Genomic DNA, 20,647 nt, shown 5'->3' with positions numbered 1-20,647 from the left:
GGACAATTGAAGCGTCCTGGACTCAGGAAGGAGTGGAGTTTCTTCTTTGATTGCATAACCAGAGCGTTCCAGAAGAAATCTACCAACTGGGATGCAATACCCATGGACATGCTACAAATTGGGTATTCTCTGATCTATTCTACTAATTTTGATTATGGTAGATTAGTTATTAGAAATATTGGTGAAAGAATGCATGAAAATCGTCAAGTTGTCTATTTTTCTCGCTTTTGCCAATTATTGTTCAATGCATCTGTTGGAGAGGTAGCATTTGATGATGAGATCAAACCTTTTAAGCTGCATAAAAGGGCTTTCAAAGATCTCATCTCTAAAGATGAAAAGAGGCCAGTTCTCAGGCCATTACAGGTTCCAGCACAAATAAGGGAAAGACTGAACATGCCTCCAGCAAATCAACAATCTCCAGTCTCTCCCCAAGCACCCAGAACTTCTGCATCCAAGTCCAAAAGGGCTGCAAAGTCTGATGCAGCCCCTTCTACTGCAAAAAGAACAAGAACCTCTGTTGCCACACATGTTCTGAAACCAAACACTGATGAGCAGACAAACATTGATGAGCCAGTAAACTCTGAGGCTCATTTAAACTCTGAGGCTCCAAACTCTGATTTTCCAGTAAACGCTGAAGCTGCTTCTCCTCAAAAGCAGAAAAGAAGAAGATTGGTTGCAGCCTATGATTATGATGATCTTGAACCTGCCCATGCTGTCAACTCTGAACCTATTCCTACACCAAACTCTGATCCTGTTCAAGCCAGTCCTCAAAAGCCAGCTCGATTCAAAAGAAGGGCTCAAAAGCCTGCGAGGGCAAAAGTTCCAATCACTGAAATAACAGACTTCACAGTTGAGGAAGAACAAACACCATCAACTCCAGTAGCTGAAAATTCTCAAGCTCTGATGGTGCTTCCTATCAAAGCTGTTCCTCTGACATCTCCTACAGCATCTTCAACTTCATCTGAAGTAGATGAAGAAATTGTTTGCAAGGAGCAAACCACAGCTGAAGCTGGAGCAAACATATCTGATCCTCATACTCCATTATCTGATCATGGACCCTCCACTCAAATTCCTAATTCTCCAATGAAAATTCCAGAGGGTGCCATAGTTCATGATACAGCTCCAGAAAACTACAGATCTGATGTAGTTGATGAATCTGACAGAGTAGCTATGGAAGCTCTACAGTCTCTTGCTCAGACTGGTGAAGAGCCTATCAAATCACAGTCTGAAGCTCAAGAAAAATCTGCTCAAGATACTGTGGAGAAAGTTGCTGATCCTATTCCTGAAACTGATAAAGCAAACTCTGATGCTGATACTGATGATGATGATAGTTCAGATACTGACAAGGATGAAGATGATGGAGTCCCTCTGACACAACAAAAGTGGGAGTCTACTAGCCAGTACAATGCAAGGCTACAAACTCTGAATACAGACTCTGAGCCACTTCCCAGGGATCTTCAGGTTGATCCTCCAAATGAAGTATGGGATAAACTCTGGTTGAGCCATCAGCATTCTCTGGAGCCAACTAAAGCTGAAGAATTCTTATCTATGGCAGAGAATAAAATTTCAAACTCTGATGTTATGTCAAGCCTCAAAGGCACAATTCTCTATCTGAAGACATTTCATCCTGCTCATGCCCAGACATCTAAATCAATAGATAGTCTAAAAACAGAGGTGGCAAAAGTCAAGGAGACAAATGATCTGGAAAAGAAAAGGACCATGCTACCTCTGAAAGAGAATGTACAGAAGCTGGTGACTGCCAATGAATCTCTGGACAAACGGATGACCATGATTGAATCAAATCAAGAAAAGATGTCCAAGCAGCTTGAAGCCATCCAATCTTCACTCTCTCTAATCACATCAATACTGATTCCTGATGAGGATGATGTCAAAAAGGGGGAGAGAGTAGCTCAAGTCAAATGCAAGTCTACTACTCAAACTCTGAAGAGGAAGAAGAAGGATGATGATGATGATGCTGATGATTTCACAAAGCACAAGAGATTTCAAGCAGGGACTGGTGGAAGAGTTTCAAACTCTGACAGTCAAAAACAATCTAGGCAAAGCACAAAGTCTGATCCAACACATAACTTCACATCTGGATCTAAGCAAAGACCAGTGACTGGATCAGACAAACCCATGACTGATGAAGAGCTTGCTAGATTGATTTTTGAACAAGAAAATCCAGAAGCCAATGTGGATTTGGAGTTGATTGCTGCAGAGGAAGCTGAGCTGAAAAAGGAACATGTTGAAGCTATAAACTCTGGAAAGATCCAAAAGCCTGCAAAGTCAACTACCAAGCCAAAAGAGAAAGGGATATTGATCAAGGAAGCTACTGTTGCTGATCAGAGTTTACCAGTCAAAAAGGTATACTCTGAAGATGAATATACTTCCAAGGGCAAAAGCAAAGTAGATGAACATCTGAAAAAAGGCTGGGAAAAGAAGAAGTCTACAACCTCTGACAAGGATCAAGTTGTAAAGGAAAAGAAATTAGAAGCTGCAATCTCTGACAAAGCTCATGTTGCAGAACCTCAAAAAGAAAGATTAACCTCTGACATAGCTCATGTTAATCAGGATGCAAAGAAGGACACAACCTCTGACAAGGCTCAAGCTGTGTTTAAACCAACAACTACTCCACTGGCTGGATTTGCAAAGCCTACTCTGATGACTGAGATAAGCTTTGAAAAGGGCTCAATTCAACCAATCTCTCATCGTAAGGCAGGAAGAGATAAAGGAGGGCTGGGATCCAAATATGAAAAATTTGATCAGAGTATAGGATCAAGACCAGATGACCCCTCATCTCTCTGTGCTCCCAAGACTGGAGTATTGCAAGACAAAATGGACAAACTTGATTCAGTCCAGCTGGTGAAGAATGACAGAGGAGATAATATTCTTATCTACTTCATGTCTGATGGAACAGTGTTTAGTGTAACGACCGCAAAATTCCAAGTTCATATTTGCGCGAATCTTTAATTCCTTTTATTTATTTTGCGATCATATTATTTAATTGTTTTATAAATCATCAATTTCAGATTAAAAAAAAAAAAAACAGGAAATATTAGTTGAGATTTGGTTAGTATCATAATTTTCGAGGATGCGAAATTATTTGCTAATATTCTATTAATACTCGTTGTTATTAGATTTCGTTTAACGCGAGTATTATTTCGATGCGGTTTTTAATAAATAGATACCTCGCGAATAATGATATTGCTTAATAGTCAGATTTAATATATTTAACGATGCGAGATGAGATCGAAGAATATTTATTTAGCAATTATTTAAAATTTCGAAAATTCCCAAAGATTAAATTAGAACTGTGAGATTAGCATTTAACGAGCTATTATTCGATTAAGAGGTTTCTTGGAGCCCAAGCATTGTAACTTGGCGCCCAAGTAACGAGACTTGGCGCCCAAGTAATGTTAGGACTAATCTAGTTATTGATTGGGTGTTAGAATAATAATTAGAAGTAATGGCAATTAGTGAAAGTGCTATAAAATGTAAAATATGAGATTTGTTAAAAGATTTTGCTTAGCAAAAAGAGAGAAAACTTAGAGATTTGGGAACTAGAGAAAAGAGGAGAATGGAAGGAAATTGGCAAGAAGAAGATTTGGGGAAGATTAAAGAGGAGAAGATTAAAGCATTTTCTCTACCATTTTTTTAAAGAAGGTAATAATCTAATTTACCCTAAATTTATATACATGTATTTATGGCAAGAAGAGAATGATGCATGCTTTTAAATTTCTGTCGGGTATCACAAATTTATATAATGTGATATAATGTTAAAAAAAATCCAAAAATATGTTGAATTCATATGTATATACCTTGATTTACACATATGCGTGGCTGTGGGAATTAGTCCCCCAAATTTTAATTAGGGTTTATATATACAATTTGGGGTTTTGCTTTTGTGCTTGAGAATTGTTGAATTGGTGAAGTTTATAGTGTTGGATATGGGTTAGATTTGTGGAAGGAGAAGGGGGCGGCCGGAGCTCGTGTCGGCGACACCGACGGAGCTCACGGTGGCGGCAGAAAAGAGGGAAACCAGGGGAGAGGGAGAGAGATAACAGGTGAGAGAAAGGAGGCAGGGGGGGTTGATTGTGCGGGTTTATGGCGGCATGGAGGTCGGGAATGGTGAAGGTTGAACAGGAAAGAGAAGCGCGAGAGAGAAGGAAGGAGGAGAGAGAGAGGGACTGGAGAGGGAGCCGCCGGAGTCGAACTCCGGCCGGAGATGGTAGTGTATGGCAGGGGGGAGAAGAGAGATGAGGGAGATGAAGGAGGGGCATATTGGTAATTTGCTTATAAATAGTTCTGATAATTAGTCTGCTGGGCAAGAAGTTGTTGACGGATTGAAAAACAAATTACATATTTGGATTCCTTACGAAAAAATAGATGGAATAGACTTCAGAATCATTGAAAACGGATTAGAAATGAAGGAGATATTAGCGGTCAAAGTTTCACCATTAGAGTTGACTTCGAGGTGAGAGAAAGTGTTGGTGGGTGTGTTGGAGAAGATGATGATGTGTCAGTTGTTGATTGGCTAGAATATTGAAGAATAATATTTACTTAATTTGAGGGACTAAATGATGGAATTAGTAAAAGTGTAAAACATGAAAGTCTAAGTAAATAATATTTCGGATTAGATGGTGAAGCCTAATTTTGGGTTTGAGAGATATTAGATAAATTTATAATTTAGGTGATTTAATAAATAATAAATAAAATTCGAATTCAGATTGGTTTAATATTAAAAAGGGTATTTATGGATTGAAGAAAGTTATGGGAAGAATAAGGATATAAGAATAATTAAGATGATTAATTATTATTCTAATTTCTAAATGAGCAAAGATTAACAAATAGAGAATAATATAAGTTGTTATAATAATCGATGAATATTAGAATGTTGTTTATTAAATGAGTAAGTATATGATTAAAAAGAAAAAGAATATGAGATAAGAGTTGGAATAGAAAGAGACGTTGATAAGATGTGAAACTATTGATTTGGAATAAAATACTAAGTTATTTATTTTGTATATTAGAAGCAATTTACTCGGGAATCAAGCTGAGTATCAAACCCGGAATCAAGAATTGTATTTCAGAGGAGATCAGGCAAGTTCACTTAATCCTTCCTTTGATGTGCTCATGATGTGCAAATATTTGTCGAACGTGATTTCATTTGATATTTATATCTGTGTTTGAATCCCGATATTTTGACATGTATTGGAATATACGAGAAGATCGGGGATAGACGGATACTAGAAGATTTGACATTCGTTCAGAATATTATTCAAACAATTTTCTACATTACTGAGTCCACCTATTGTTCAGGATGACTCATTATTTTGTAAAATCAAAAATATCATCAATTTCCAAATCTTTAACGTATCACTCCCTTTTGAGATGATTACCCTATTTTGTAATCTTTATTTCGTTACAGAAGTTCATATTCGATATTTAATTCTAACCTTGCTCATATTCGAAAAGTCTTGTTCATATCTTTGAGTTATTATATCAATGCAAGAATGACTCAGTAGAATTTCTAAGCCTTGATCATTCGCTAATATCGAAATTTTAATTGTCGAGACCCTGAACTTTGATTCGTCTTTCTTACGAAGTTGTATGATTCTAATGTTTTCTTCAGATAATTGATTATTCTTTCTATACACTCTAAAGGGGATAATTTGCTTGATTATTGAGTTCCCCTCCTAGTTTCTTATTCTTGTTCAATCTGTTAAACTTCTATTCTTTTATTCGTACTGTGATTAATTGATTTTATACAAGGATCATTAACCATGTTCGGTTCTATGTTATTGTTCTTGGGATGTTGTGATCGGATTACCGTTTCTCCGTAATCCGGCCGAGAGGTATTTAATTCTGAATTTTGAGGATGCATTTGTTCGCATTCTTGTAAGAAAGGGGAAGTTTTATTCAATGTGAAGTGAGCCAATTTGTACTCGGGGAATGAATTTCATAAACTGGTCAACACGAATGATTTGCATTCGTGGAAGAGTGGAAATATCTGTTGGCCCTATGTGTGGGACAACTTTAAGGGTTGAAAATGATAACCCTTATGCTAGCAAATAAATGGGGGAAACTGTGTGGCGCCATTCGAAAGTCGCGATCAGACTGCGAAGGTGACACGGGGTGGTATCTACTTAGTGGCGGTGATCGAGCCATATGGTGGAACCATCAAGGCTGGAGACCAGTATTATTATTATTCTTTGATTTCTTGAGTTCAATATGTGATTATCTACAACTCTCATTTTGAATTTGCTTAATTGTTATATCTGCTTAAATTCCCTTATATAATCTGTGATGTTTGCACTTGAACTGTGAACTTGCTGAGCATTCAAATGCTCATACTTGCAACTCTTTATTTCCTTTAAACAGTATAGACAGAGAATGGCACAAATGAGAAGGATAATCCGGAAGCATATAACAGCAAAGTCAAAGGCAAAACGTGAGGCTGTGGCAAACGAAGGGTGCGAAGACTTGTTCCCGTAACGAGGATGTTTGTGATAATTATAGAAGTACTAGTTTGTACTCTTGAACTTATCTTTTTAATGATATGATGGACTGTGTGGAAGTGTAAGATCGACCCTGGACTTGTGGGGCGAGTTATGTAACGTAAGACAGGTATGCTAAAATAGTGTGACGGCCTAGATCCGGGATATACGGATCTGGGGGCGTTACAGATTTGGTATCAGAGCTATAGTTATATTCTTAGGACACGGGAACCCTAGGAATACAACGAGAGAGTAAGAGACGATAATACGAGATATAAGATATGGGTATATGATAGTTATACATCTACGAGTTTATGCAAGGGTATATACGAGATCCGGAAACCTTTAGTGGGACATTAAACCCATGGTTATGATACATATATGTATATACAAGTATCTTTAAGATGAGAAATTTAAGGTGACATTGTTTGATTATCTGTGAAGATAATAGTAGCTAGCTCTGTTCGAGGACGCTCTTTTTACACCCTATACTCATAATACTCAGATTGTACTATGGGAAGTGCCTCATCAAAGGAAATTAGGATTACTGATAGAAATTCAGAGAACACGACTATCAAATCGTTGAGCCTCTACCATTTGAGATTATTGGTTAGGTAACCTACTAGTTACCTAGTATTTATTGCTATGCCAGGGGATAAACACCAACTTTACTTTATAATTTTCGTTAGAAATAACTTCTGCACTATCATTGACTACCCGAATGTCTACCCCCATATTTCATTCTTTCATTACCCATATCAGAGGGTAGATATGATCAATGATTATCGAATAGACTTAGACACTTTCAGCTGACTTTTCTAAAGGCTACTTCATTCACTTTTGATTCCGTTGCGTTGCCGACTCCTTATCGGTATCGATTCAAGTTCCATACCCTTATGAACACCACATCTATTGACGAGATTCTTTTCTCATATTTTGCAAGTTTCTGTTCAATATATATATATTCAAATGCCAAGCCATGAGCTCGAATGTTATAGCCAGATTTTTCTACCCCAAAAGACTGTTGTTCCCATCTCATGTTATATTAAGATACCGATTTTTCTATTACAAGGTTTCTTCTTTTCTACTTAAAAAAACTCTTTAAATTTCAATATCAATTTCAGTTCCAATTTCCACATCAAACTCAACACCAGATTTTATTCTAACACCACTCAGTTCCAATTTTTTCTTATGTTCCTCCATATGTTGGGAGCGAGGCAGTGCCACACTCGACACACTTTATATTTGTACAACTAGCAAAGTATTACCTTGAGTTTTAAGTTTTCATGACGAATATGGGGATGCAAGAATTATATAATTTTGTAATTGTTCAAGAGATCCCGGAATTCTGGCCTGGGAAATTATGATAAAGGAATCTATCAAATAGTTATTTATGTATTCGAGAGACTTTGGATAGATATTCAATAGACTACTTCGACCAACTTCAGACATATATGAGCCACTTTTATGGATCGAAAATCATTAAGATCTTGGTGTAAAGTTACAGAGATATCCAGACACTAATGATTCGGATTTCTTTGATATAATTTGATCTTTTATAAGATAACATTTATAATTTACGAGGATCTCGAGTTCTATTTCTGTTCATAGTTTATGACTATTGACATTGCACAATAGCGGGCATGAGAGCCTTGCATTTTCTTATTATAACGATGCAGATTCGGATATAAGATCTTTTGAGCAGATAGGGATGTAGGTAGACATCTTATTAATCATGGTTGAATTGATATCTCAGTGATTATCTGAACAACTGTGTCCTCGGGTAATGATAGAATGGTATTCAAACTACGGGTGCATATGATGACGGCTAGTGGAAATGGATGGTATTATTTTGAGATTATTTACATTACTTGATATACATGATCTTTTGTACTTATCAAACCACTGTATAAACCTTGATCATGATATCTTGTAGCACCTTTTTATTGAAAACCTTTCACATACCTAATTCTTTCTGAAACCGCTTTTACTTTTAAAACCACCTATCTTTTGCTAATAAATGTGAAACCTTGGGCATGTTGATATACTCCTTTGAACAATTACTAAACCTTAACTGTTTTTACCATTTAATATCCATTTCATGAGCAAAACTCTTGTTAAAATTCTCTTTTACAATTTTGCACCAGTATGCTATCCTTTGCACTTCTACATGTCAAATAAACCTGTACACCATGCGATAGTAACCTATTTTATTCCTCCCTTGTTGAAACAAGATGAACTCTGAAATTGGTAAAACCAAGAATAGAAACTCTACCAGAGAATATTCCAGCCAATCCTGATCATATATAAATGTTCTTTGATCTCTTACAACAACGTGCTCCAAACCTACCAACCAATACCAACAGCGCATCAATCAACCAACCACCGAAATCATTTATTATATTCAAAAACTTTTAAGTGTGTACACCCCTTGAGTTTAAAGGAACCACGGATCCTATTGAGGCTAGGACCTGGTTAAAAGAAATTTAAAAAGGGTTTTTGAGATTGTGGGAGTTGAGGATGATAAGAAAAACTCTATCTGCAATACATATGTTAAACATGGAAGCTAACTATTGGTGGGATGCTAAAAAGGTCTAGAAAGGACTAGTGTCATGACGTGGGAATGCTTTACGAAATTATTCATATAGAAACATTCTCCTAAATACAATGAAAATCACGTAACTCAGATTCTTAGAACTCAAATAAGGGAACATATATGTGGCTGATTATGAAGCCAAATTTACATAACTTGCGAGGATCATACAACACTATGCTAATACTAATGAAAAGAGAGCCCCAGCGTTTTTCAACCAGTATTGAAACCCTGGATCCTAAGCAGGGTGGCAATTTTGAACTTAGCAGTTATGCGACTCTTGTTCAGAAGACTGCTATCGTAGAAAGAGATAGTGAGCTATACAACCGTGAAAAGAATGGCAAGAAAGGGAGGGCACCACAGCCTAGGAAAGAAGATATGGGACTTAAATATAAAGAACCTTTTTGTTAAAAGGCTATTCAACAAGGATAGAATACTTCGAATCAGAAATCTGAGAATCAAAAATCGAGAAAGCCGCGAAAGGAATCAAAGGTTCAGGCCTCAATAAACTGCAAATCTTCTCCAAAGAATACCCTCTTTTCGTGAATGAAAGAATTGTAGGAAGAAGCAGCCAACTCCGTGCTATCAGGAGTCTACCATTTGTTTTACCTACAAATATAAAGGATGCTATGTTTCAAAATGCAAAAGGAAAGTTGATACTCACTTCAACTATGAAAAGACGGGCCACATAGCCAGGGATGGTCGAGCGCAACACAAAGAAAACACTATTCTGAGATTATAAACTCTTCCGGAAAGGAGCAAGCCAACATCGTACACCTTTAATATGACGCTGCAAGACGCCATAGTCAACAATGACATTTCTAGGTACGCTTATAATAAATTCTCAAGATGCATACTTGTGTGTTGATTGATTCGGACATTATCAAATTGTGTATTTTTTTTTTTTTTTTTTTGTAGATTTCATTCAAAAGCTCGGAATTGATACAAAACCTCTAGAAGAACCCTTAATGTGAAAATAGCGAATAAAAAAAATGATTTTTTTTTATGGACCAAGTGTGTCCTAGTTTTGAAGTAACGATTTAGAAACAACTTTTCAAAGTAGATTTAATTCATTTTAAGTTAGTGGGGTTTGACGTGATATTTGGAATGGAATGGTTAACGAGTTATGTCGCTCAGGTTAATTGTGGACGAAAGTGTCTAAGAGGTTATAATGAGAAAAGAATGAATGTAAGAGGAGAAAAGCACGATAAGAAGTTTTGTTCAGGATACAAGCTAAGAAATTGCTTCGGCAAGGATGTCGGGCCTATTTGGTGCACGCGATAGATACAGAGAAATAGAGTCCTGGGATGGAAGAAAGCTCAGTGGTAAATGAGTATATGGATGTGTTTCTTGAAAAAGTTACGGGATTACCCCAAATTGGGAGATTGAGTTCACTATAGACCTTGTGCCAAGAACCGCACCTGTATCAAAAGCTCCCTAGAAAATGGTACCAACATAAATGAAAGAGTTAGCAATACAATTACAAGAAGTACTAGAAAAGGAAGTCACTAGACCGAGTGTATCCACGTGGAGAGCCGCAGTGTTGTTTGTTGAGAAGAAAGATGGGGGTACAAGGTTGTGTATTTAATTTAGAAAATTGAATAAGATGACAATTAATAATAAGTGCCCTTTACCAAGGATTGATGATTTGTTTGACCAATCGAAAGAAGCAGTTCACTTTTTATAGATTTATTTAAGGTTGGATATCATTGACTTAAAAAAAATATATATAATAAGCCTAAAAGTGTCCCTAAGACGGCTTTAGAACCATTTACGAACATTGTGAGATCTTAGTGATGTCCTTATGGATTTTATGAATAGAATATATGTAAGAAATATTTGGATAAATTCGTGATATTTCTATGGATGACATTTTAATTTATCCTAAGACACAAAACGGGGGATGTAGAGCATTTAAGAACAACATTGGAAATCTTGAGAAAGAGATGTTCAACGCAAAATTCTCAAACAGTGAATTCTGGTTGGAGCAAGGACAATTTCTGGGACGCATAGTTTCTAAAGACGCATATCAGTAGACCCTGTGAAGGTCGAAGCGGTATAAAAATTAGGAAAGATCTAGAAGTCCGACTGAAGTCAGAAGTTTTCTTAGACTTGTAGGCTAAAATAAAGAATCGTTCAAGATTTCTCAAAGGTTACACCACCATAGACACGACTAATCTAAAGAGAAGAGAAGTTTGAATGGATGCCAAAGCACAGAGAAAATATTCAAGAATTAAAGAAAAGATTCATGATAGCTCCTATGTGACTTTACCAAATGAAAGTGGCAATTTATAAACTTCAATGATGTTTCTCCTAAAGTATAGGATGTGTATTATGGTAGCACGAACAAGAAATTGTTTACGCTTTAAGGAAACTAAAATATTATAGACTGAGATATCTTATTTATGACTGGGGATTAGTCACAATTATTTTCGCACTGAAGATATGTTGACATTAATTACAGGGCTAGAAGCGTGAATTTTATACGGATCATAAGTGCTTGAAGTATTGGATTACTCAGAAGGAACTAAATATAAGGCAAATGAGATGGTTAGAGTGGATTAAGGACTATAATTGTATAATTAAATATCTTGCAAAGGAGGCAAATATAGTTGCAGATGCGTTAAGTAGGAAGGAAAAGTTGAATGTGTTAACAATGTTTGAGGAATTGAGAAAAGAATTGAAGAAATTTGCACTAGGACCTAAAGATTCGAGTCTAGAGAAAGAAAAGCTTCTTGAAATTTTGGTATAAACAGAATTGTTAAATAATAATGATAACATTTTGGAGGTGTCGGGGAAAAGTAATGGGAGATTCAAAGGAACTAGTCGACAGGAGAAGAATGCTTGTGTCTAAGGATGAGGAAATAATTAAGAGATTTGCGAAAAGGATACATATTTTCACAGAAACAGAATTCAAAAGTGAGATTTTGAGCAATGCACATGACCCGAGATATTTCATACACCTAGGAAGCACAAAGGTGTTTCAAGACTTTAAGAGACACTAGCAGTGGCCAAATGTTAAAAGAGACATTGCAGATTGAGTGAGTATATGTTTAAAATGTCAAAAGATAAAAATAGAACAACAGTGGATTATTACAACCCTTGGATTGCCCGGGGTGGAAGAGGGAACATATTACTATGGATTTTATTGAAAGATTACCACAAACTCGAACAAACCATGATGTTATTGGGTTTCATAGATTTACTCATGAAATCGGCTCATTTTTACCAATTCGTAAAATGTACACAATTGAGAAATTAGTGAGTATGTACCTAAAAGAGATGTGACTCGACCTGGAGTCCCAGTACGAATAGTATCAGATATAGATGCAAGCTTCAATTCGAGATTTTACCAAACTTTTCAAGAATTGTCTGAGGACTAAGTTGATTCTCAATACTGCTTATTATCCACAAATTGATGGACAGAGTGAAAGAACGATTTGAACAATTGAGGGGACATTAAAGTTGGTGTGTTAGATGTCAAGGGAAGTTGGGATTATCATTTGCCCTTAAGTGGAATTTGTTTATAAAACCAGTTATTATTCTAGTATTAGAATGGCACCTTACGAAGCAATATATGCTAGAAAAAGTAGATCGCCCTCTCTGTTGGGATGAAGTTGGGGAAAAACGAATATTAGGACCTGAACTGATTGAGCAAATAAAACAGTCATTGATATAATCAAAAGAGGTTAGCGGCTGCTCAATATAGACAAAAGAAGTATGCTGATTTAGGAAGGAAAGTCGAGACTTTTGAAGTGGGAGGGAAAAAAAAAATACTTTTTAAAGTGTCGCCATGGAAAGAGTAAATAGATTTGGGAGGAAAAATAACTAAATCCATGATATACAGGACCATTTGAGATATTAAGGAAAGTTGGAGTTGTTAAAAGCTTACAAAACTGGTAATCGTCACATTATGAATTACGAGCCAATGAATAGTCGGTCAAACTTGACATACGAGGAAAAGCTAGTAGAGATTGTAGATTCAAAATTTCAGGAGCTAAGGATCAAGAGAGTTAAACTAGTTAAAGTGATATGGCACAATCAAGTTGTAGATGAAGCAACATGAGAATCAGAAGATGAAATGAGGAAAAATCATCCTAAATTGTTCAGCGCTAGTCGTGATTCCGAGGTCGGAATCCTTTAAGGGGGAGAGACTGTAACGACCGCAAAATTCCAAGTTCATATTTGCGCGAATCTTTAATTCCTTTTATTTATTTTGCGATCATATTATTTAATTGTTTTATAAATCATCAATTTCAGATTAAAAAAAAAAAAAAAACAGGAAATATTAGTTGAGATTTGGTTAGTATCATAATTTTCGAGGATGCGAAATTATTTGCTAATATTCTATTAATACTCGTTGTTATTAGATTTCGTTTAACGCGAGTATTATTTCGATGCGGTTTTTAATAAATAGATACCTCGCGAATAATGATATTGCTTAATAGTCAGATTTAATATATTTAACGATGCGAGATGAGATCGAAGAATATTTATTTAGCAATTATTTAAAATTTCGAAAATTCCCAAAGATTAAATTAGAACTGTGAGATTAGCATTTAACGAGCTATTATTTGATTAAGAGGTTTCTTGGAGCCCAAGCATTGTAACTTGGCGGCCAAGTAACGAGACTTGGCGCCCAAGTAATGTTAGGACTAATCTAGTTATTGATTGGGTGTTAGAATAATAATTAGAAGTAATGGCAATTAGTGAAAGTGCTATAAAATGTAAAATATGAGATTTGTTAAAAGATTTTGCTTAGCAAAAAGAGAGAAAACTTAGAGATTTGGGAACTAGAGAAAAGAGGAGAATGGAAGGAAATTGGCAAGAAGAAGATTTGGGGAAGATTAAAGAGGAGAAGATTAAAGCATTTTCTCTACCATTTTTTTAAAGAAGGTAATAATCTAATTTACCCTAAATTTATATACATGTATTTATGGCAAGAAGAGAATGATGCATGCTTTTAAATTTCTGTCGGGTATCACAAATTTATATAATGTGATATAATGTTAAAAAAAATCCAAAAATATGTTGAATTCATATGTATATACCTTGATTTACACATATGCGTGGCTGTGGGAATTAGTCCCCCAAATTTTAATTAGGGTTTATATATACAATTTGGGGTTTTGCTTTTGTGCTTGAGAATTGTTGAATTGGTGAAGTTTATAGTGTTGGATATGGGTTAGATTTGTGGAAGGAGAAGGGGGCGGCCGGAGCTCGTGTCGGCGACACCGACGGAGCTCACGGTGGCGGCAGAAAAGAGGGAAACCAGGGGAGAGGGAGAGAGATAACAGGTGAGAGAAAGGAGGCAGGGGGGGTTGATTGTGCGGGTTTATGGCGGCATGGAGGTCGGGAATGGTGAAGGTTGAACAGGAAAGAGAAGCGCGAGAGAGAAGGAAGGAGGAGAGAGAGAGGGACTGGAGAGGGAGCCGCCGGAGTCGAACTCCGGCCGGAGATGGTAGTGTATGGCAGGGGGGAGAAGAGAGATGAGGGAGATGAAGGAGGGGCATATTGGTAATTTGCTTATAAATAGTTCTGATAATTAGTCTGCTGGGCAAGAAGTTGTTGACGGATTGAAAAACAAATTACATATTTGGATTCCTTACGAAAAAATAGATGGAATAGACTTCAGAATCATTGAAAACGGATTAGAAATGAAGGAGATATTAGCGGTCAAAGTTTCACCATTAGAGTTGACTTCGAGGTGAGAGAAAGTGTTGGTGGGTGTGTTGGAGAAGATGATGATGTGTTAGTTTTTGATTGGCTAGAATATTGAAGAATAATATTTACTTAATTTGAGGGACTAAATGATGGAATTAGTAAAAGTGTAAAACATGAAAGTCTAAGTAAATAATATTTCGGATTAGATGGTGAAGCCTAATTTTGGGTTTGAGAGATATTAGATAAATTTATAATTTAGGTGATTTAATAAATAATAAATAAAATTCGAATTCAGATTGGTTTAATATTAAAAAGGGTATTTATGGATTGAAGAAAGTTATGGGAAGAATAAGGATATAAGAATAATTAAGATGATTAATTATTATTCTAATTTCTAAATGAGCAAAGATTAACAAATAGAGAATAATATAAGTTGTTATAATAATCGATGAATATTAGAATGTTGTTTATTAAATGAGTAAGTATATGATTAAAAAGAAAAAGAATATGAGATAAGAGTTGGAATAGAAAGAGACGTTGATAAGATGTGAAACTATTGATTTGGAATAAAATACTAAGTTATTTATTTTGTATATTAGAAGCAATTTACTCGGGAATCAAGCTGAGTATCAAACCCGGAATCAAGAATTGTATTTCAGAGGAGATCAGGCAAGTTCACTTAATCCTTCCTTTGATGTGCTCATGATGTGCAAATATTTGTCGAACGTGATTTCATTTGATATTTATATCTGTGTTTGAATCCCGATATTTTGACATGTATTGGAATATACGAGAAGATCGGGGATAGACGGATACTAGAAGATTTGACATTCGTTCAGAATATTATTCAAACAATTTTCTACATTACTGAGTCCACCTATTGTTCAGGATGACTCATTATTTTGTAAAATCAAAAATATCATCAATTTCCAAATCTTTAACGTATCACTCCCTTTTGAGATGATTACCCTATTTTGTAATCTTTATTTCGTTACAGAAGTTCATATTCGATATTTAATTCTAACCTTGCTCATATTCGAAAAGTCTTGTTCATATCTTTGAGTTATTATATCAATGCAAGAATGACTCAGTAGAATTTCTAAGCCTTGATCATTCGCTAATATCGAAATTTTAATTGTCGAGACCCTGAACTTTGATTCGTCTTTCTTACGAAGTTGTATGATTCTAATGTTTTCTTCAGATAATTGATTATTCTTTCTATACACTCTAAAGGGGATAATTTGCTTGATTATTGAGTTCCCCTCCTAGTTTCTTATTCTTGTTCAATCTGTTAAACTTCTATTCTTTTATTCGTACTGTGATTAATTGATTTTATACAAGGATCATTAACCATGTTCGGTTCTATGTTATTGTTCTTGGGATGTTGTGATCGGATTACCGTTTCTCCGTAATCCGGCCGAGAGGTATTTAATTCTGAATTTTGAGGATGCATTTGTTCGCATTCTTGTAAGAAAGGGGAAGTTTTATTCAATGTGAAGTGAGCCAATTTGTACTCGGGGAATGAATTTCATAAACTGGTCAACACGAATGATTTGCATTCGTGGAAGAGTGGAAATATCTGTTGGCCCTATGTGTGGGACAACTTTAAGGGTTGAAAATGATAACCCTTATGCTAGCAAATAAATGGGGGAAACTGTGTGGCGCCATTCGAAAGTCGCGATCAGACTGCGAAGGTGACACGGGGTGGTATCTACTTAGTGGCGGTGATCGAGCCATATGGTGGAACCATCAAGGCTGGAGACCAGTATTATTATTATTCTTTGATTTCTTGAGTTCAATATGTGATTATCTACAACTCTCATTTTGAATTTGCTTAATTGTTATATCTGCTTAAATTCCCTTATATAATCTGTGATGTTTGCACTTGAACTGTGAACTTGCTGAGCATTCAAATGCTCATACTTGCAACTCTTTATTTCCTTTAAACAGTATAGACAGAGAATGGCACAAATGAGAAGGATAATCCGGAAGCATATAACAGCAAAGTCAAAGGCAAAACGTGAGGCTGTGGCAAACGAAGGGTGCGAAGACTTGTTCCCGTAACGAGGATGTTTGTGATAATTATAGAAGTACTAGTTTGTACTCTTGAACTTATCTTTTTAATGATATGATGGACTGTGTGGAAGTGTAAGATCGACCCTGGACTTGTGGGGCGAGTTATGTAACGTAAGACAGGTATGCTAAAATAGTGTGACGGCCTAGATCCGGGATATACGGATCTGGGGGCGTTACATTTAGAGTTCTTGAAGCAGATCTCTATGCTAAACACTGGGAGGAATTGAGATATGTCTCACACATATTTCTTGTAAAGAACAAGTCATGCCAACACATCTCCAACCTGCTCAAGGATCAAATCAGAAGAAAGATGGGTATTACAGGAAACAAAAATGCTGGACCTTTCATTCCTAAATACTTCAATCATAAGGGACAGCTGGTTGAGATGAAGAAAAATTCAGCAAAGATTGAAACAATAGGTGGAATCAGAACTCTTGCATTTAATGAAGAGTCTGATAAAGCTTACAATATCAGGCTGGATAGAGACTTGAGAAGAAATAAGATATATGATCTCAGAGCTGCAATTTACCAAACTGGAGTTTCAGATCCAGAGCTGAGAGAGATCAAGAGACAAATGATTACAGTACTTGAAGAAGCTGAAAGAGAACTCCTCAGAGGGTATCTACAGACAGCAAATGGTGTCTATGAAGCTAAGGAGTAAAGTATCTGTAAGTTTTAAAAGTTTTCTGTTTTATAGTTAAACTCTGTTGCATTTGACTTAAATGTTTTGACATCATCAATTATCTGTTAACTTGCACATAATGTATTTATGCACAAGTTGGGGGAGATTGTTAGATATAATTGATGATTACTAATGTTCTTAAAGTTTGTTTTAGAACAGGAATCATCAGAGTTTAATCTGGAAGCTGATCAGAGTTTAGTAAAGTCTGACAGAGTTTGATAAAGTCTGACAGAGTTTGATAAAGTCTGAACAGAGTTTACATAGTCAAGATTCGTCAGAGTTTACACGTGGAAAGAACTCAGAAGCGGATATACTTCAAGGAAGGATAGAAGCGGAGGAGTGATTTACTGGCTATGGAAACTAAACAGAAAACTGGAGCAATCTTTGATTGATAGAATTTATAGCAGATTTATAGGATATCAAATCAGAGATTGATTTTGTAACTGTGTCTATATAAACACAGATTAGGGTTACTCTATATGAGTTGAGTTATCGAGTACATTGTTAGGAACTCTAGCAGCTCTTAGTGATACAATATAAATCACTGAGAGAGTTTTTGTAACCATCAAAGCTTTGTGAATATAAGAGTTTATTGATTTCAATCTCTCATATTGTCTTACTGTGTTACAGATTGTGATCACTATATAAGATTATATAGTGAGTTTATAGGACCTAACAAGTGGTATCAGAGCCAGCTCTGTTAAGATTACTACAGTGAGATCTTAATCACAATCATGTCTGAAAAATCACAAGCTTCATCCTTTAGAGTTCCAATCCTTAAGGCATCTGAATATCCAGTCTGGAAAGAGAGAATGATAATATTCTTAGACTCTGTTGATCCAGAATACCTTGACAGGATCTTTGATGGACCACATATGCCCACCAAGCTCTCTGTTGGGCTTGCTGATGAACCTCAGAAGATGGTTCCAAAAGAAAAGAAAGATTATACCCCTGAGGACATCCTGTCAATTGGTAAAGACTCCAAGTTGTTTCCAACTTCAATCTAGCCAATAATGAAGCAACAAGTTGTTTACAAGCTCAAACGAGTCAGGAATGAAACTACAAGTTGATTCTCATTTTAAACAACCGAAAATGAAGCTACAAGTTGTTTTCAACTTCAAACGAGTCTGGAATGAAGCTACAAGTTGTTTCCAACTTCAATCTAGCAAATAATGAAGCAACAAGTTGTTTCCAGGCTCAAGCGAGTCAAGAATGAAACTACAAGTTGATTCTAATTTTAAACAACCGAAAATGAAGCTACAAATTGTTTTCAACTTCAAACGAGTCTGTAATGAAGCTACAAGTTGTTTCCAACTTCAATCTAGCCAATAATGAAGTAACAAGTTGTTTACAGGCTTAAACGAGTCATGAATGAAACTACAAGTTCATTCTAATTTTAAACAACTGAAAATGAAGCTACAAGTTGTTTTCAACTTCAAACGAGTCTGGAATGAAGCTACAAGTTGTTCCCAACTTCAATCTAGACAATAATGAAGCAACAAGTTGTTTACAGGCTCAAACGAGTCAAGAATGAAACTACAAGTTGATTCTAATTTTAAACAACCGAAAATGAAGCTACAAGTTCTTTTCAACTTCAAACGAGTCTGGAATGAAGCTACAAGTTGTTTCCAAATTCCATCTAGCCAATAATAAAGCAACAAGTTGTTTCCGGGCTCAAACGAGTCAAGAATGAAACTACAAGTTGATTCTAATTTTAAACAACCGAAAATGAACCTACAAGTTGTTTTCAAATTCAAACGAGTCTAGAATGAAGCTACAAGTTGTTTCCAACTTCAATCGAGCCAATAATGAAGCAACAAGTTGTTTACAGGCTTAAACGAGTCAAGAATGAAACTAAAAGTTGTACCTAATTTTAAACAACCGAAAATGAATCTACAAGTTGTTTTCAACTTCAAACGAGTCTGGAATGAAGCAACAAGTTGTTCCCGCGCTCAAACGTGTTAAGAATGAAACTAAAAGTTGATTATAATTTTAAACAACTGAAAATGATGCTACAAGTTGTTTTCAACTTCAAACGAGTCTGGAAGGAAGCTACAAGTTGTTTTCAACTTCAAACGAGTCTAGAAGGAAGCTACAAGTTGTTTCCAACTACAATCTAGCCAATAATGAAGCAACAAGTTGTTTACAAGCTTAAACGAGTCAAGAATGAAACTAAAAGTTGATTCTAATTTTAAACAACCGAAAATGAAGCTACAAGTTGTTTTCAATTTCAAACGAGTCTGGAATGAAGCTACAAGTTGTTTCCAACTTCAATCTAGCCAATAATGAAGCAACAAGTTGTTTACAAGCTCAAACGAGTGAGGAATGAAACTACAAGTTGATTCTCATTTTAAACAACCGAAAATGAAGCTACAAGTTGTTTTCAACTTCAAACGAGTCTGGAATGAAGCTACAAGTTGTTTCCAACTTCAATCTAGCCAATAATGAAGCAACAAGTTGTTTACAGGCTTAAACGAGTCATGAATGAAACTACAAGTTCATTCTAATTTTAAACAACTGAAAATGAAGCTACAAGTTGTTTTCAACTTCAAACGAGTCTGGAATGAAGCTACAAGTTGTTCCCAACTTCAATCTAGACAATAATGAAGCAACAAGTTGTTTACAGGCTCAAACGAGTCAAGAATGAAACTACAAGTTGATTCTAATTTTAAACAACCGAAAATGAAGCTACAAGTTCTTTTCAACTTCAAACGAGTCTGGAATGAAGCTACAAGTTGTTTCCAAATTCCATCTAGCCAATAATAAAGCAACAAGTTGTTTCCGGGCTCAAACGAGTCAAGAATGAAACTACAAGTTGATTCTAATTTTAAACAACCGAAAATGAACCTACAAGTTGTTTTCAAATTCAAACGAGTCTGGAATGAAGCTACAAGTTGCTTCCAACTTCAATCTAGCCAATAATGAAGCAACAAGTTGTTTACAGGCTTAAACGAGTCAAGAATTAAACTAAAAGTTGTACCTAATTTTAAACAACCGAAAATGAATCTACAAGTTGTTTTCAACTTCAAACGAGTCTGGAATGAAGCAACAAGTTGTTCCCGCGCTCAAACGTGTTAAGAATGAAACTAAAAGTTGATTATAATTTTAAACAACTGAAAATGATGCTACAAGTTG

General features: G+C 35.8%; 1 protein-coding gene and 1 long non-coding RNA gene across 3 annotated transcripts; both read left to right on the top strand.

The window, feature by feature from the left end:
- The first annotated feature begins 393 nt into the window (after positions 1 to 393).
- Positions 394 to 2,545, top strand: LOC135152807 (uncharacterized). The gene is made up of 5 exons (XM_064093917.1): positions 394 to 495; positions 556 to 906; positions 991 to 1,143; positions 1,225 to 1,362; positions 2,525 to 2,545. The coding sequence occupies exons 1-5, from the start codon at positions 394 to 396 to the stop codon at positions 2,543 to 2,545; spliced, it is 765 nt and encodes a 254-aa protein (XP_063949987.1).
- Positions 2,546 to 3,066: 521 nt separating this feature from the next.
- On the top strand, positions 3,067 to 18,070 carry LOC135152573 (uncharacterized). 2 transcript variants are annotated; one of them, XR_010291853.1, is made up of 5 exons: positions 3,067 to 3,663; positions 5,031 to 5,100; positions 6,382 to 13,986; positions 15,354 to 15,423; positions 16,705 to 18,070. It is a non-coding gene; the product is annotated as an uncharacterized LOC135152573 (long non-coding RNA). The 2 variants fall into 2 exon arrangements; XR_010291852.1 differs by lacking the exon at positions 3,067 to 3,663 and having other exon boundaries at positions 3,675 to 5,100.
- The last annotated feature ends 2,577 nt before the right edge of the window (positions 18,071 to 20,647 follow it).

Source organism: Daucus carota, chromosome 5 (genome assembly GCF_001625215.2).
Source record: "Daucus carota subsp. sativus chromosome 5, DH1 v3.0, whole genome shotgun sequence".
In the NCBI taxonomy this organism is placed as follows: Eukaryota; Viridiplantae; Streptophyta; class Magnoliopsida; order Apiales; family Apiaceae; genus Daucus; species Daucus carota.
The sequence above is the reverse complement of the archived record's forward strand: the minus strand, read 5'-3'. Positions and strand labels throughout refer to the sequence as shown.